This window comes from Leopardus geoffroyi, chromosome A2 (assembly GCF_018350155.1).
Source record: "Leopardus geoffroyi isolate Oge1 chromosome A2, O.geoffroyi_Oge1_pat1.0, whole genome shotgun sequence".
Classification (NCBI taxonomy): domain Eukaryota; kingdom Metazoa; phylum Chordata; class Mammalia; order Carnivora; family Felidae; genus Leopardus; species Leopardus geoffroyi.
Window position 1 is genome coordinate 65414384 of NC_059331.1, and position 18850 is coordinate 65433233.

The window sequence follows — 18850 nt, forward strand, 5'->3', positions numbered from 1 at the left end:
ATTGAAATAATTCTACTTGTGTTCTCAAACCACCACAGAGTTAAATTAAAAATAATTCACCATAAGATGTTCAGGAAAGCATCAAATGTTTTAAAATTAAACATCACAATTCTGAACTATCCATGGGCCAAAGAAAAAAATCACAAGAAAAATTAGAAAATGTTTTAAACTGAACAATGATTAAACTATAACATATTAAATCTTGTATGATGTAGTAAACACTGCTGAAAAGAACAATATTAGCCCTTTATCCTTATAGTAGAAAACAAGGAGGTTCTGAAAATTAGTAATTAATAATTAAGACAAAAGAATTGTTAAATTAAACAAGAAGCAAGAGGGGAGCCTGGGTGTTTCAGTCAGCTGAACGTCTGACTTTGGCTCAGGTCATATCGTGGTTTGTGAATTCGAGCCCCCTGTCGGACTCTGTGCTGACAGCTCAGAGCCTGGAGCCTGCTTTGGATTCTGTGTCTCCCTCTCTCTCTGCCCCTCCCCACCTTGTGCTCTCTCTCTCTCTCAAAAAAAAAAAAAAAAAACAAAACATTTTAAACAATTTTTTTAAAAAGAAAGAGAATTAAAGAGTAGAGATCAATGGAAAAGAGAAAAGCTACATGAGAGAAAACTTTAAACCAAAAGCTGTTTCTGTAGAAAGATCAAGGAAAGAGATCAATAAAAGACATTTTATTAGTACGATCAAGAAAAAGAGAGAGAACACATGTTAGCAACATAGGAAATTAAAGAGTTTATTACTACTGATCCTGAAAGCAAAATAAGAAAATATCCTAAACTATATAGTTTGCCAATTCATTTAGCATCTTAGGTTAAGTGAACAAATTTCTTTACAAATACAACTTACCAAAATTGATACTAAATAAAATGGAACACCCCCGACTGGTTATGAAATGAATGCCCCCGATTTATTAAAGGAATTTAATTTTTCTGATCAAAAATCTTCCCACACTGAAAACCCTAGGATCAGATGATTTCGTTGCTGAATTTTGTCCAACATCCTAGAAAGAAATCACATCAGTCTAATGTAAGTTATTTCAGAAAATAGAAGGCACACTTTCCAACTAGTTTTAGAGGTCTGACTTAACTCATATTCCTGAACCAAAGACGTTACAAAAATTAAAAAAGAGGAAATTACAGACTAATATTCTTCATGTACAGAGACACAAAAATTATTACCAAGTATTAACATATCAAAGCCAGTGATATATAAAAAGGTCAGTATATTGTGATCAAAGGAGGTTTATGTCAAGAGTGAAAGTATTTCCTTAACGTTCAAAACTCAATCAGTAATAATTCATCCTACTGGTAACCATCAGTATGTTCTCTATAGTTAAGAGTCTGTTTCTTGGTTTGCCTCTTTTTTCCCCCCTTTGCTCGTTTGTTTTGCTTCTTAAATTCCACCTGTGAGTGAAATCACATGGTTGATACCTGTACAGAAGAATTGGGGGATAAGGTAAGGCCTGCTGTGACTTTGCCGGGAGTCACCAATGTTCACCAAACAGCTTTTAGAACCATTTGAAAGAAACACCAGGGCAGTGTCTTCCAGAGAGCAAGTGGTGGAAAACTCTGGGAGGGAAAAAAAAATGAAAAGCAGGGAAGATGCTTCCAAGAAATGTGTTAATGTAGAATGGAAGGAATCTGCCCGTCTTGTCTGGTGAAGGAATGTAGGGGGCCGCCTCCTCCATGCTGGGTATAACCTCCAACGGGCCAAAATGGCACAGGAATTAGCTTCTCCCAAATCCCTGACTGTGGGTGATTACACAGCCTTCTCCCATGCGCAAGAACAGGTACACAGAGACTGTTTTGTGGTACGTGAAGGAGCAAATATAATGGACGCTGGACGCACTGTGCTTCCAAATGCCCTTCCTCGTCACAGGCTTGCTGCTGGCACCTTGGGAACGATGGGAGCCGGTTTGGGATTGGCCGTTGCAGCCTCTACGTTGGCCAAGATAGAGCCCAGGGCAGTGGGTCTTCTGCGTGGAAGGAGACAGTATATTGGGGTCTTCTGCACCCAAGTGGAAACCATCTGCAGGCACGGCTTGCCATTCGTACCTTTGGTGGTGATTCACAATGGAACTTGTCAAAGTGTCGACGCGGACGCTTGGAACGAAATGTTAATATTTGGGGATGCTACCGCAGTGGCCCCTCCAGTCTGTCTTCTGCCAAACTCACATTATAAGCGAGTTATAACTGTGTTTTTAGAGGCAAAGAGTATCTTGTACAAGCGCCAGAAGAACTCCAAAATTCACTGAGCCAGAGCGTGGCAGACACAACTAAACCCTCTTCTGTCAATATCATGACTAAGCCGTGAGCCACATGGAAGGCCCAGGATTTTCACTGGCTGGCCCACTGTAATACATAAATAAAGATGCCAGAGAGTGGTCTTGAGGAGTTTTCTCTTTCTTCTAAGATGGAATTTTATTTTCCACAGCAAAATTACTAAAATATTAAAATTAAAAAAAAATTCTAAATGAAAAAAATATATATATATAATTCAGCCTAGCAACAGAACAATTACATGATTTCACTAGATGTAGCTTTTTTTTTAAATTTTTTTTTAACGTTTACTTATTTTTGAGACAGAGAGAGAGAGAGAGAGAACATGAACAAGGGAGGGTCAGAGAAAGAGGGAGACACAGAATCTGAAACAGGCTCCAGGCTCTGAGCTGTCAGCACAGAGCCCAACGCGGGGCTTGAACCCACGGACCGCGAGATCATGACCTGAGCCAAAGTCGGACACTTAACCGACTGAGCCACCCAGGAGCCCCTCACTAGATGTAGCTTTAATGAAATTTAAAGAAATACAACAAACAGGTTTAAACAGAGACTAGAAATAGGGGAAGGAGGAAGTGTTGTGAACAGGAAAGTGGACAGTGGTAGCATGGAAGGTAAAGATGGCAGACAGAATGAGAAAGTCTAGTATTTGCCTGATGGGAACTTCTTAAAAAGAGAATAAAGAGAATCCATTGGCAATAAAGGGGTAACAATGGAGATTTATCCAAATTGGGGGAAGTTATGCATTCTGAGATTAAAGAAACATAACGAGTCTTTAGCCAGATGAAAAAATATACCTTCTCCTAAACACATTTTCTCCGTGGGAAAATCAAGACGAATATCCTAAATATTGCCAGAGGGTGGGGACGGGGACGCAGAATACTTGCAGACAATTATACTCTGTGTACTTCCAAAGCAACAATAACCATCCAGAAGCCAATGAGGTGTAGGTAGGTTACCAAAGAATCATAGCCATTAAACTAGAATTCTAAATTTACCTGGAACAGTATTAAAAAGTGAGGATGAGTTAGTTAAGAAACAAAGCTAGAAGGTTGTATCCTTGAAAGAATTACTGAAAATTGAACTCCAGCCAAAGAGAGTGGAACCAGGAAAGAACAAATTGGGTACCAGAAGCAGAAGTAGACAAAGAACCACTGGTAAAATACTGTGGAAAATTTAAATGAATAGTAATACTTAAAGATTCTAATGACAATTAGAATATAATAATAATATATTATATATGTAATTAAATTAAATTATTAAATAATAATTATATATAATATATAAATATATATATAATATAATATAGTTATATAGTTAAAAATTAATATTAATAATTATAATAATCAACGAATTTCAATGAAATAAGACGAAAGGTACGAAAGGGGAAGTGTATCAGAGCTAATGTCCTATTGTTAAAAGACAAGTCACACAAGACTTAAAAAAGGTTTTTTTAAATGTTTATTTTTGAGAGAGACAGAGCATAAGTGGGGGAGGCGCAGGGAGAGGAGGAGACACAGAATCCAAAGCAAGCTTTGGGCTCTAACTCATGAATCGTGACATCATGACCAGAGCCGAAGTCAGACGCTTAACTGACTGAGCCACCCAGGCGCCCCTAGACTTTTTAAGATGTTTTATTTACATGGTGCTAAAAACATCATTTGCCAGCATTTAAAATTCAAGAGCTTTCTCATAAAAATGTGACTTTCCATTAACTTGAATACACATGTTGTAAATTTTAACTTAATCACTTAGGAGACCATACATAGAAAGTAAGTTTCCAAGACAATTGAAGAAAGTAGGGAAGCATTAAGCCTGGTCTGTGGAAGGGGTGCTATGAAAGGAGAAAAATGGAGAACAAGGAAAAAAGAAAGCATGGTTGTAGAAAACATTAGCAATTCCCATGTGTATCTGATCTCCTTTCACTTATTATTCACACCTTCTAGGAGGATGGAGAATCACTTTTACAGCCAAAAAGGAAATATAACGCGAAGGACTCATTTTACAAGTCCTCGACACAAAAGTAAGCATTTTTCCCAGTAGAGTTTTGATTTAAAAATGTATTTCTTCTGGGGCACCTGGGTGGCTCAGTCAGTTGAGCGCCTGACTCTTGATTTTGGCTCAGGCCATGATCCCAGGATTGTAGGATCGAGCCCCGAGTCAGGCCCCGTGCTCAGCACAGAGCCTGCTTGGGATTCTCTCTTTCTCTCTCTCTCCCTGTGCCCCTCCCCCTACTCTCTCTCTCTAAAATAACAAAATTAAAATTAAAAATAAGGTATTTCTTTCATCTTTTGTGACACATCCCCCTTTGTGTCCACAATGTCCTGGATGCTGTGAGTAATTCAGAAAACATCAGACACAGATATTTACTCACACTGATGGCTGAAATAAAACAGGTCAAGGGAGAGTCTTAAAGAAAATCTACGGGTAATAGAAGCATAAAACCAAAACATAAAAGAAATGGTCAGTGAGAGGAGGAGATAAGAGTACAGCATCATAGAAAACAAGAGCAGAGAAAGCCTGAAGGGGTTCATTTACGCAGTCAGAAACCATATTCAGCTTTTGCGATGTGTCTGTGCCCTAGGCTGTGAGGTTCGTCAGGGAATAAGGTGGATGGAGATCTCTGCTCTCAAAGAGCTCTCATTCTAAAGGCAGACGGACAATAAGGACAGACATAACACATAAATAGCTCATATCCTAGAAGATGATGAGGCTGTGGAAACATAGAAGAGAAAAGGTATAATGGGAAGAAGCATCTGGAGCGTCCTGTGTATGGACGGTAGGCTTCCGTAGTGAATAGGATGTGGGGAGGGGGGGTTCCTTAAGTGATGGGGTTTGAGAGCAGCTCAGAAGACCTAAGGGACTGACTTGCAGATGTCTGGAACGAGCATTTTCCAGGCAGAGGGAATATACAGCCATTTGGAAAGCCTGTGTCGGAAATGTGCATAGGGTCAGGGAAGAGAGGGGGGCTAGGGTACCTGGAACAGAGTAAGGGGGACATTAGGAAGAGAAGATGGCAAAAAGCAGGGAGTGCCCAGAAGCTGATGTCCAGGGGCATTTTTTTTTAATTTTTAATGTTTTTATTTATTTTTGAGACAGAGAGAGACAGAACATGAGCAGGGGAGGGGCAGACACAGAATCCAAAGCAGGTTCCAGGCTCTGAGCTTTCAGCACAGAGCCTGACGCGGGGCTCGAACTCACAGACTGTGAGATCATGACCTGAGCCGAAGTCGGATGCTTAACCGACTGAGCCAGCCAGGCGCCCCGACATTTTAGCCAACTGTAAACACCAGGGCTTTACCTGTGAGGGAAGTGAAGGTCTAGCAGAGAAGCGGCAAGATCAGACTTGCATAGGAAAGCAACATGGTGGCCGCTGTGTCCCCAGCCAACTGATTGGGTCAGGGAGAATTGGGAGGCATCTCTGGAGGTCGGGTAAGGGTGGCTCGTTGGGAAGGTGGTAGGAAGGTGTCAGCCGTGGCTGGCTCCTGGATGTGTTTTAAAAGTAGAGCCGACACAATGTCCACATTGGAGGTCGTGAGTGTCAGGGAAATAGGAGTCAAGAACAATTCCAAGGCTTTGGGCTAAACAGCCGGATGGACCTGAGATTGATTGCCATTCCTTCAACACGGTTGGAAGGAGGGGAGCGGGTTTGGAGGGAAAGGTCAGAAGTGCATTTTAGAAGAGCTGAATATAAAGATGTTCATGAGACATCCAAGTGGCTATGGCAAGTAGGCAGTGGGGTATGCGGGTCTGGGGTTTGGGAGAAAGGTCCAAGCTAGAGAAATAAGTGTGTGTGTGTGTGTGTGTGTGTGTTGGGGGGGGGGGTCATGTCCTAGAGACAGGTGTGAACTGGCAGGCACGCAAAGGGTGTAGGGAGTGAAACCGCAAATGGCCAAGTACGATGAGCACTGGGAAGGGGTGATTGCAATTGCCCAATGGGCTTTTTGAAGTCAGCAGGGCCACAGAGAGTGGAGAACCGATAAGGATGTGTGTGCACCTGGCAAAGCACTCCACCCGCCCCCCCTAACCCCTCCCTCCCGACACTGTGCTGAACCCCACTGACGTGCTGCAGATTCCAGCTTCATGGTTTTCTTTCCTACCGATGGCACACCCAGCACCCAACAGGTTCATGAAATATACATATGATCGGATATTTTCCCAGGCAGCTTATAAAAATATAAAGAGTATATAAGAAACGTGGGATCAAAATCAGAATCATGCTTTCTCTCTCTCTCTCTCTCTCTCTCTCTCTCTTTCTCTGCAACTCTTGTTAGCAGAAGAAAACAGCATCGGGTATTTGTTGACGAACATGATGCCATTTTGTTCATGAAAATGTCACCGGGTAGCCCTTCCTCTTGTGTGTTTTGTGCCTAAGAAATGTTCTGGGAGATACCCATCCGTTGTGCAAGCTTGGGTTTCAATCATCTTTGCTTAGCTTGCATCGAGTTGAAAATGAAGGCTTTGTAAAGAATGTTACTTCAAGCCCGTTTTGCGGCTGAGCTGGGGGGAGGAGAGGCAAATTCTATTTGAACATACACTTGCAGATTCAAAGGCAAAATCCTACTTTTTTTTTTTTTCTGTGAACAGTGCTAGTTTTTAAGTAGGGATGATTTTCGTTCTAACCCCTATTTCAGCCTACAACAGATAATGAGTCAGCAAAATCGCTACAAGTCTGTATGGCAAGTTTGCAACAAGATCGCGTGCATTGTCTCCCCATTGTAAAAAGGCTTCAAAAAGTACGGGAACCTTCATTTCCACACAGTTCTTTTCATTGGTGTCTCGGCCACAGCTTCTTATTTTCCTTACGAAGAACGTTGTTCGTGTGTGAGCCTTCATTAACGCCAAGTGGTAAAAATATTTATCCTGTTAGAATAGGCTGCATCTTGGGGCACCTGGGTGGCTTGGTCGGTCAAGTGTCTGACTTCGGCTCAGGTCATGATCTCACGGTCCATGTGTTTGAGCCCCGTGTCGGGCTCTGTGCTGACAGCTCAGAGCCCGGAGCTTGCTTTGGATTCTGTGTCTCCTCTCTCTCTGCCCCTCCCCCGTTCATTCTCTCTCTCTCTCTCTCTCTCTCTCTCTCTCTCAGCCTCCCAAAATTAAAATAAACGTTAAAAAAAATAGGCTGCATCTTTTTAGCAACTCATGAGAAAACAAATGACTGTACTAATTCGTATGACTGTTCTAATGAAGATGCCCGTACTAATTTGTACTGTTTACCAAGCTGCGATGTTTTAAGAGCACTACTCAAAAAAGCCAAATAAACTTCATTGACATTGAAAAAAAGAAGAAATACATGATATGGAGCTGGATTCCGGAACCATAGAGCAAGTTGAGAAAAGAACTCTGGAGAAGATGTCGACAGCCTGGGGGCCGGTGGTGAGATACCTGGTTCTACCTGCCATCTCTGGGGCTTTGGCAGCCTGCAGTCTTTTGGGCCCTCAGGTTTCTCATCTTAAAAATGAAGGATTATAACTAAATGGCCTCTGATTTCCTCTCTGGCTTTTGATTTTATCCCCTATTGTATTTTTTGAATGTTTATTTATTTTTGAGGGGGCAGGTAGGGGCAGAGAGAGAGGGAGACACAGAATCCGAAGCAGGCTCCAGGCTCTGAGCTGTCAGCACAGAGCCCAATGCGGGGCTTGAACTCACAGACCAAGAGATCATGACCTGACCCGAAGTCTGATGCTCACCTGCTCAACCAACTGAGCCACCCAGGCGCCCTTCCCTTACTGTATTCTCATCTTGGTTTCTATCAGAAAAAGTTCCAGTGGTCATTTGAGAAACAGTTAATGATTCGGCTAAATTTGTGATGCTTTATTCAGAATGTTTTTTATGTTTGTTTCTTTCTTTTGTTTTTAAATCATTCTATTTGATAATCTCTTTTAAAATATATTGGGGGCGCCTGGGTGGCTCAGTTGGTTGGGCATCCAACTCTTGATTTCAGCTTAGGTCATAGTCTCATGGTTGATGAGATCGAGCCCTACATCAGGCTCTAAGCTGACAGTCCAGACCCTGCTTGGGATTCTGCCTCTCTCTCTCTCTCTCTCTCTCTCTCTGCCCCTCCCCCACTCTCTCCTGCACTCTCTCTCTCAAAATAAATAAACATTTAAAAAATAAAAGGAACAAAATATGTCATATAAAAGTTTTCTTAGGGAAAAAAACTTTTGTACCCTGTATGGAAAACTCCATAAAGTATTCATGAAATGTATCAGAGGCTCAAACCGAGATGCATCTTTGAAGACTCAATTCAACTCAGGTTAATTTCTGACTACACTATCCAGATATTGGGTCAGAAAAGTGCACCATTTAAGCTTTTGCTACAATTAAAAATATTTCATGAGAGTTAGCTTTCCTTCGGGAATTTTCGGACTGGGTGAGTTGAAACATACACACCAACAAACACACTGTGGAGCCATCACCGTGCTGTCTGACTTCACAGATATTAATTTATTGAACCCTCACATCATTCCTAGGTGGCAAATATAATTTGTATGTTGTGTATTTAAAAAAAATTTTTTTAATGTTTATTTTTGAGAGAGAGAGAGAGAGAGAGACAGAGCATGAGCAGGGGAGGGGCAGAGAGAGAGGGGGACACAGAATCCGAAGCAGGCTCCAGGCTCTGAGCTGTCAGCACAGAGCCTGACATGGGGCTTGAACCCATGAACTGTGAGATCATAACCTGAGCCAGAGTCAGACACTTAACAGACTGAGCCACCCAGGAGCCCCTGTATGTTGTTTCTTATCTGCTCCTTTATCCCAAGCACCTAGCACAGTGCTTGAAATATAGTAATTTCCAAATAAATATTTGTTTGGAGTCTATTTCACTGCATCGGTCATGTATATCTGTCAAAAAGAGCAGAACTTTCAAAACTTGAAATACCATCTAAAGATGGTACCTTTAGATACAAATCCTACGTATACAATCCTCGCACTTACTAAGATGGCTGGACTCCTTGTACCATTGGTGTGTTGGGACAACGGGAACGTGGCTCCCTCTTCAGAGGCATATAATTTGCATTTGCATCCTGACATCCACCACCAGTAGCTGAGCGACCTTAAGCAAACAAATTCCATTCTCTAAGCCATCGTTTGTTTATTTGTCAGTTAATGGTCTTTTGGCCCTGCTGCGAAGGTCAAATGATTTTTCTTTTGTGTCAACTATAAGATGTATATAAATAGGTGCACTTGTTTTCCACTGCTGTGTAGCAGATGACCACACATATATCAGCTTTAGACCACAAGACTGTGGTCAGAATGTAAGCGTGCCCCAATGGGGTTCAAGACTTGGGGTTTCTCAGGCTAGAATTGGAGAGTCAGCGGGGGCTGGATCCTTGTCTCCCAGGAGCACTGAGATTGTTGGCAGAATTCCATTCGTTCCAGCTGCTGGGCTCGTGAGATGTGTCTTCAAGGACAGCTGAAGAGTGTCTGGTGTGTTCTTGTCTCTTTTTAGGGGGCACCTGTTTAGGTCAGACCTACTTAGGAAAGCCCACCTTTGGATTCACTCAAAGTCAACCAGTTAGGGGACTTAATCACATGGGCACAATCCCTTTGCCATATAAAGTAGCCATACAAAGTATCGCAGGAGTGACCTCTTGTCATACTTACCCGCTCTGCCCACGCCAGACGGGAGGTAGTTATATATGACATGTACCCCTGGGGGGCAGGAATCTTGGGGGACACCTTAGAATTACCTGCCTGCCATGATACCACGATGACTCATACCAATTGCAATATGCATTTTTCATAAAATATCATTATTTAATTTCACAGAGCTTATGAAGTTGTTCCTTGGGATAAGATGCTACCACCGAAACTTGATCCAGAAGAAACAACAGTGGAAAAAGCTGCTGATCCGATTTCACAGTGCTTTACACAGAAAAGATATGAAGGGGTACCAGCAATAACCCAGGTCAGTGATCAGGGACCTTAATTGCACAGGCATCATTCCTTTTCCTATACATAAAGTTGTATTTTCGAAACCATGCATTTATTTCTTTTTTTTTTATTATTTTTTTTAACGTTTATTTATTTTTGAGACAGAGAGAGACAGAGCATGAACGGGGGAGGGGCAGAGAGAGAGGGAGACACAGAATCAGAAGCAGGCTCCAGGCTCTGAGCCATCAGCCCAGAGCCCGACCTGGGGCTCGAACTCACGGACTGTGAGATCGTGACCTGAGCTGAAGTCGGATGCTTAACCGACTGAGCCACCCAGGCGCCCCACCATGCATTTATTTCTAAGCTGAAGTCCAAAACTTTAATACTCATTCTATTGTAAGAAATATGGAAAGCAAGCATAAATATGTACACTTATGGAACTGAGTTCCATGTTTTAATATTTTAACATTGTCTATGTTGGACTTTTTTTCTAAAGTTTATTCGTTTTGAGAAAGAGAAAGAGCACACGGGCACAAGCCAGGGAGGGGCAGAGAGAGAGGAGAGAGAGAGAGAGAGAGAGAGAGAGAGAGAGAGGGATCCCAAGCAGGCTCCACGACAGTGCGGAGCCGGACACAGGGCTCGATCTCACGAACCGTGAGATCATGACCTCAGTCGAGATCAAGGACTTGGATGCTCAACCAACTGAGCCAACGCATCACTTTTATGAAGTGAAAGCCACGCTCCTTGACAGGCCATGTCTCCAGTTCTGTTATTTGCCCCCACTCAGCCTCCCCTCTTCCCCCCCACCCCGTCCTGCCCCCAACATTGTGTTCCTCTTGCTTCTCCAGCCCCACCCCCACACTGCGCTCTACCGCGTCGCTTTCTATGCGGAACCTCAGTGGAGTCCTCATGGGCCATGTTCTTCCTCAACACGCCATGTTGTTTTGGAAACAGGGCTCTGTTGCTTTCAGTATTCCATTTTTTCCAGGCTAAATCCCGTGAATCTTTCAGGTGTTATCTTGGACCTCACTTTTACCTTTCCAACCCTGGATTAGATGTCCCTGCTCTGTGCCTGCAAAGCATCTAGCTCCTCCTTCCATTGACCTCTCTTCCTGTGGTTCTGTTCCTTGCCCCGCAGAAGTCTGACAAGCACTGGGGCCACCTCTCATAATGTAGCTCTTTGCGATGTAAAATAACATAGCACTAAAGAGGAAGATTATTCTATTGACATACAGCTCTAACCAGGGGCTCTTAAGAGGTTCATGAACCACAGGGTGAGAAGCCCACATTATTTTGAAAAACTTTTTTGGCTTTTATAGAGAAAAATGGCAGCGAGAGAGGAAAAACATGGCTACAATAATATAAAGTCTCGGCACGGGATTCGCACGTGCCTTGATTCTTACCGCTGTTTTTAAGAATCTCTCACCTACTTTAAAATATTTTTACATCTTTTGAAAATTGGTCACTTTTTCAACCTATCTTTGGCATTTAACTAATCATACCAGGATCCGAAGTTCTCCCCGGCAAGATGAGGTTCAAAGCTCAGGGTCTGGGCAGGACTGAAAAGGGGAGACCAGCCTGGGGCTGCAGAGAGTGAACCTAGGTGGATCCAAATGAAACATAATCTCTGGGATGAAAACAAAAATGAGACCTTTTCTGGGGCACATGGGTGGCTCGGTTGGTTAAACGTCCGACTTCGCCTCAGGTCGCGATCTCACAGTTTGGGGGTTCGAGCCCCCCCCATCGGGCTCTGTGCTGACAGCTCGGAGCCTGGAGCCTGCTTCAGATTCTGTCTCTCCCTCTCTCTCTCTCTCTCTGCCCCCTCCCCACTCATGCTCTATCTCTCTCTCTTTCAAAAATAAATTAAAATGTCAAAAACAAAAAAATGAGACCTTTGTCAGGACTTCAATCCAAAGGAGTTGGATGATGAGGCAGATTCCAGCTGTGGAAAAACAAACTGGAAACTGTGGGTCTGAGAGCAGAGCAGAGACCAGAGGGGCTCTGGGGCAAACCCCCGAAGTGTTAAGGATGCTTGGGGAGTGCGTTCTGTTGGGAGCCTGGGGCTTACCATTGATGCGCTGGGGACTGTTAAGAGCGCTGGAGATTATATACGAGAATTTACGGTAACTTGTTCATTAACTATGTCCTTCATTTTGATGCCGATTTTAGATGGTTGGTGGACTCTGGGACAGATTTCAAACAAGATCTTTCTTGGCACCCATCAAGCCAGTGACTTTGTAAGTTTTATCTCCTCATGATCTCGTTCCTAAATTTTTCACTAAAACATCTTTGTCATTAATATATCTGGTGCTCCATGGGGCGCCTGGGTGGCTCAGTCGGTTGAGTGTCCGACTTCGGCTCAGGTCATGATCTTGTGGTCTGCGAGTTCGAGCCCCGCGTCAGGCTCTGTGCTGACAGCTCAGAGGCTGGAGCCTGCTTCAGATTCTGTGTCTTCCTCTCTCTGTGCCCCTCCTCTGCTCATGCTCTGTCTCTCTCTCTGTCTCAAAAATAAATATTTAAAAAAATTAAAAAAAAATATGTCTGGTGCTCCAGCCCACGGGTGAGAGAGGGGCTGAGGGGCGTATCCTCTGGAGAATATTCCGGAGACCTCAGACTTCCATCCCTGGGACAGGAAAGAGAACCCAAATCTGGCTCAGTTGCTCAGAGATGCCTGCCTGCCTTTTCTTACACCTCCTTAAAATTTAGACTATGAAATATACCACAACTATTTAAAAATAAATTGTCCTTTAAAAATGAATTTTTATATCAGTAAAAAAAAAAAAGATGAGGTGAAAATGTGCCAAATTATAATCGAGTTTAACTGCTGCGTCTACTGTTACAAATAGTGACAATATTGAGAAAAATGCTGTCTTGTCACCAAACTTAGATTTTGCCGAGCCGTATTCTAAAAATAATGTGTAATTTTCTTGATAAGGATCATTTAAAATATGTTTTGCCAATGTGTAAAACATCCCAATATAAAAAATAAATATATGTTGAACGGCATATATGTTGAACGGCAATCATTTTTTTAAAAAAGAGTATGACACTCAAAAAATATAAGACTCTCGAAAACAAAGCAAGCTGATGTCGCTGGTGATCATATTCAAATATCTTTTAAAAGAATAAAGATGGAAGGCATTGGTACCCGTTCTTACATTACATGAGCGCTAACAAAAATACCTTATTAGCATCTTATTTACATCATGTGGTGAAATGGCAGATAACTCACGCAGATGATAAAAATTTGTATTCCGGTTTGTACGAATCATTGCATTTTTTAAATAAGAAACCACCCGATGAATGAAAAGCTTTATGTCTTCGTCGGTAGGCCACGTCTCTGAACTTTCAAGAATGCCGCTCATCCTGCAACCTTCGTCTATGCAAAGGTTGCACTGAGGATCCCACACTAAAACCTGTATGGGAATGTTTCTGCGGCTGTACTCAGAGTGCCAAAACCTAGAAACAACAAAGGTATCTTTCAACAGGCCAGTGGAAAAGTATACAGTGGATAAACATATACATGAGTATACAACCAATGTTTTAATGTTTATTTGGTCTTAATAGAGAGAGAGAGTTATAAGACAGAGACAGAGCACAAGCAAGGGAGGGCCAGAGAGAGGGAGACACAGAATCTGAACGAGGCTCCAGGCTCCGAGCTGTCGGCACAGAGGCCGACGTCGGGCTTGAACTCATGGACCGCGAGATCATGACCTGAGTCGAACTCAGCCGACTGAGCCACCCAGGTGCCCCGGTGTGTGTGAATCTTAAATGCATTTTGCTCAGTGAAAATAGCCACACCCAAAAGGTCACATATTGTATGACTCCATTTATACGACATTTGGAAAAGGCAAAACCACAGGAAGGGGATAGAAAAATGGCGGCCAGGAGTTGGGAAGGGGGAAAGGGATATGCATGGAGAGCCTATAAGGGGAACATTTAAGGTCATGAACTATTCTGTATGGTTCTGTGATGGTGGCCACATGACTCTTTGTGTTTGTGAAACCCAGAGAACTAACCACCACAAAGAACAAAGTTTACTGAAGGCAACGTGAACTAAGTACGTACATGGAAACACCGATACGTATCTACATACATTCCTGCCCAGGGTGCTGGGGGAATCCAGGATGGAATGCAGATTGTGACAAATGAATCCGTGCTACAAATAAATGACATGACTACACTTGAGTGGATAGGGGCAAAACCGGGTGGTCTTAAAAAAGGCTGGGCCCTAATAAATTTGGAAATAGTATTTTGACCGAAAAATGTAAGGCTAAAGACAAAAGGAATGCATGGCATATAAACGCTATACTCCAGGTGGTACGTGTGTACCCGCAGGGTGTATTCCCGCAGGGAAGTGGGTTGGTGATTCTAATACTTCTGACATATAGGGTTGAACAAAATGAAACTTTTGGTGGGTAACAGGAGGCAAGTTTCACGCTGTCAGGAGGAAATACGGGTAAGTAGGGGAGAAAGGCTAAGAGATGATCAGGACGTATCCTGTGAACTCACGTTTACTTTAATACAGATAGCAGATACAGAAATAAGACATAAATATGCGGGTATACACAGACTCCTACACATCCACCCATCCCTAGCTCTGTCCGCTCAGAGGACCCGGGAGCAGGGACACCCCAGCAGCCACAACCATATCTAGCACCCACATGCTGGCTTTGAATCACCATTCTCCGATCAAAGAAATTGTGAGACCCTTGGAGAAGTGGCTGATTCTGGGGTGGGTGTGGGGAAAATACAAAATAGACCTGGAGTTCCTTGTGAGGTTGTAAATAACGGGGATCTTGTGCAAGTCACTGAACTCCATGCTATGGCCATTTCATCTCCACCATGGAGGATTAGACTGGATGGTCAGTAGGATCCACTCAACGTGAAGATTCTGTGTCTCAGCAAACCAGGGGCTTTGCCAAATATTGCCCCACCAATCACTAAGGAGGTGTGCAGCAAAAGGGAAACCTAGGGGGCGCCTGGGTGGCTCAGTCGGTTAAGCGGTTAAGTGTCTGACTCTTGATCTCAGCTCAGGCATTGATCTCAGGGTCATGAGCTGAAGCCCCATGTTGGGCTCTGTGCTAGGCGTGAAGCCTCCTTAAAAAATAGGGGGTGGGGGTAACCCAAGAGGGGAGGCTCTGAAATAGGGCTAAAGAGAGCAAGCAAAGGGGCGCCTGGGTGGCTCAGTCGGCTGAGTGTCTGACTTTGGCTCAGGTCATGATCTTGCGGTTCGTGAGTTCAAGCCCTGCATCGGGCTCTGTGCTGATGGCTCAGAGCCTGGAGCCTGCTTCAGATTCTGTGTCTCCCTCTCTCTCTGCTCCTCCCCTGCTCACATGTTGTCTCTCTCTCTCAAAAATAAAGATTGAAAAAAATTAAAAAAAAAAAAAAAAGAGAAAGCAAGCAAAGACATGTGTGTCCATGACACTTGGAGTCAGTTTATTCTGCTTTGGCTTTTCACTTAAAACTACATCTTTAAATCACCTCTGTTTACCATTGCAAACTTTTATGTTATTATTTTATTTTATTTTATTTTATTTTATCTTATTTTATGTTATTTTATTTTATTTTATTTTATTTTATTTTAAGTTTATTTACTTTGAAAGAGAGAGAGAGAGAGAGAGAGAGAGAAAGCTAGGGAGGGGCCGAGAGGGAGAGAGAGAATCCCAAGCAGACTCCACACTGCCAACACAGAACCCAACATGGGGTTTGAACTCACAACCGTGGAATCATGACTTGAGCCAAAATCCCGAGTCGGATGCTTACCTGACTGAGCCACCCAGGCGCCCCTACATTACAAACTTTTAGAGGTTAATTCCCAGGAGGCATCTCCAAAGAGATTAAATCCCAGGAGGTATCAATAAGAAAAATACTGTAACCCTTGGATGCTTATTAAGTGAACGTCACTAACTCCATTGTGCACATTTTCTCTTTCTCTAAGTGTGAGTCCAAGTTCCAGAAGCAAATACATCCCTCTTTATACGTAAGTGATACCGTTTCTTAATGTTTTAAAAATTACTAGATTTACATCTAAATTGTAATTGCTTTCAGCTCAGTCATGTCTGTAATTTATTGTTTAAGACAATTTATACTTTCGAACAGAGTTCTAACGTTTTGCCAGCCCAGAGCCTGCTTAATGTCAGGACTTTCATCACAGATTTGTTAAAGATTATGATAAAAGAAAGAAAGGGGGAGCGGCATATTTTCTGTTTCCCCAAATTGGTTATTTTATGAAGTAAAATACCCTGGATGCTCCTAATATTGGGTGTTGTCAACCAGAAAGGCTTTTATACTCGATGCGGAAGATACGACGTGCTCCCTAACACTAAGTACGGGAAAATGTGTCTCCTTTTACTTCTGAGTTTAAATGTGGCTCTCCATGGAGAAGTCACAAGACTTCTCACCGTGTCCTCACAGTAGTAGGGCTGTGTGGGCCCCCTAATCCCACTCCCGATGGCTTCGCCCTCGTGACCTGAGCTCCTCACACCTCCTGCTCCCGTCACCTTTGGACATTAGGATTTCAACACAGGAATACGGGAGGAGCATAAAGATTCAGGTCATGGCGCCTTGGAACAGAGTAAATCCAAGAAAATGGAGGCCCTGGGCCTTTAATCTTTGCCTTTGCTGCCGCCATTACTGTTGCCTCTTCTGCCCCACGATGGAGCTGACTACTCTTTCCAACTAGTGGCCCCAGCAATGGGACAAGGACACTACGCCCTCTGGCTGACAGCTCCTCCGCCTTGTCTCAGGGCCCTGAAGGCCCATGGCTGGGTGCCCCGGATTCCCGGGCACCTGCCCAGGTTCCCGTCTCCAACAGGAGCCTGGTTGGTTCTGTTGCCAGTCCGATGCCAGTCCCTGCCTTGCCCCCCGGGGCCAGCCTCCGGTGAAGGAGCCTCCCTGGGCTGCACAAACAGCTTCTTTCTTTGCACAAAAACACAACCCACCTGTTCCTCTCACTCTGGCCCAAACTTCAGATCACAAGAGCCTGGCAGGTGTTAGTCTGTAAAAGAGGAAATCTCTTTTCTTAGTTTTTTAAGGCAAATTGTTCTATCATCATGGTTATTATTATTATTGTTGCTGTTGTTGTTGTTTCAGTTTTTCATCGATTTTAGCAAATAAGATTCCCTTTGAATGTTAGGGCACTGTTTACCTCTTCTTCTGTTTTTCTTATGAAGAAACACGCGTTTTCTTTTCTTGTCACGCAAACAGGGGTTGTGTGCAGTCTACAAATGCCGATGATGTTGACAACCCCTTTGGAGACATCACATCTCTTGCCATGCCTCGGGGCTCCAGGATTCTTTATACAAACACAAGTCGGTGAGTTCCACTTGTAATTACTCCCCTTATAGTGCCATTTGGGGTGAAACACGGTGATGTGCTTTATCATAAATGAGGGAATACAAGATGGCCTGCCATCGAATGTAGTTTAAGAAGAAAGACGCCTGCTGTCCCAAAAGAAACGTAGCTCCCCACAAACGAGATCATAATTCTGTGCACTGACTGACCGGGGTGCCTTGATGCACAATAATGTAATATATCTTATGTTCCATGTTTTGCATGCATGTAAAAAATATATTCACATAAACTATAAAGACATTTCATATATTATAAAATTTATATATTTTATAAATATAAATTTTATATTTTTTATATATTTTAAATATTTTGTATATTTAAAATTTATATATTTCATAATATATAAAATATTATATATGATATAAGTATATTATATCATCTATATTTTATAATATACAGATAATATATACAATATATTTTTCTATATAATATACTTATATAATATATAACTTATAACATGTAATATATATTATATATAAAAATATAATTTGATATGATATAATATAATTTAAAAGTGATAATGTATAACTTACAGTTTACAATATACAATATATTATACATAAGGATATAATATAACATAAAGTTATAATATATAACTTATAATTTATAATATATTATATATGAAATATATAAGATGACATATAACTTTATATATAAAACATCATATTATATAATATATTGTACATAGTATATATCTTATATAAAATAAATACAAAATGTATTTAATATATAATATATAACTACACTTAATGTGTACTATTTTAAGCTATATATATAATATGTTTATGTATAATCTATATATATCTATATACCTAGATATAGATATATAGAGAGATATATATAGATATATACAGATATATATAGATATATGTATCTATATATAGATATATATACATATATATTTGCTTTCACCAATGGGAATATGGGGGCTCAGAGGTCAGTCACTTCCCTAGGACTCACCAGATACAGCTGGAAGTTGAAATCCTGTGCTCTTTTCATGAGCCACTGAGTTGCTGACTGCCATGGATATTATCCCAGCAGCTTCTGCCTGGAGAGACAGACAAACTTGCAGATTTCATGCAAAGCCAAAGTGTGAACTACCACAGTATTTTCAATGTTAATTGATTCCTTGTTTGTTTTTTCTTAAACATCAGTTGCGCCCATGAGACAAACAAGTTGCATTTCGCACCAGCTGTCCTTCGAACTTACTCTGTTGCAGGTTAAATTTAAGCAATGCCATCTCCCACAATGGTCTTAAATTTCCCTGTTACCTTTTTGGACTATGTAAAGTTTTTGACCACTTGGGCAAACTATGAAGTATGTTTCGAATCTAACT

At 42.0% G+C, this 18850-nt stretch overlaps 1 protein-coding gene and 1 pseudogene across 2 annotated transcripts in view; both read left to right on the forward strand.

The window, feature by feature from the left end:
• The window catches only part of SPATA48 (spermatogenesis associated 48), a 54030-nt gene that overhangs the window by 21929 nt on the left and 13251 nt on the right, over positions 1-18850 (forward strand). For both annotated transcript variants that reach the window (XM_045494254.1, XM_045494255.1), the window contains exons 3-7: positions 4230-4306; positions 10054-10192; positions 12328-12395; positions 16100-16141; positions 17368-17475. In XM_045494254.1, coding sequence (XP_045350210.1) covers positions 4230-4306; positions 10054-10192; positions 12328-12395; positions 16100-16141; positions 17368-17475 — 434 coding nt within the window. The remainder of the gene's footprint in view (positions 1-4229; positions 4307-10053; positions 10193-12327; positions 12396-16099; positions 16142-17367; positions 17476-18850) is intronic.
• On the forward strand, positions 1356-2371 carry LOC123604872 (annotated as a pseudogene).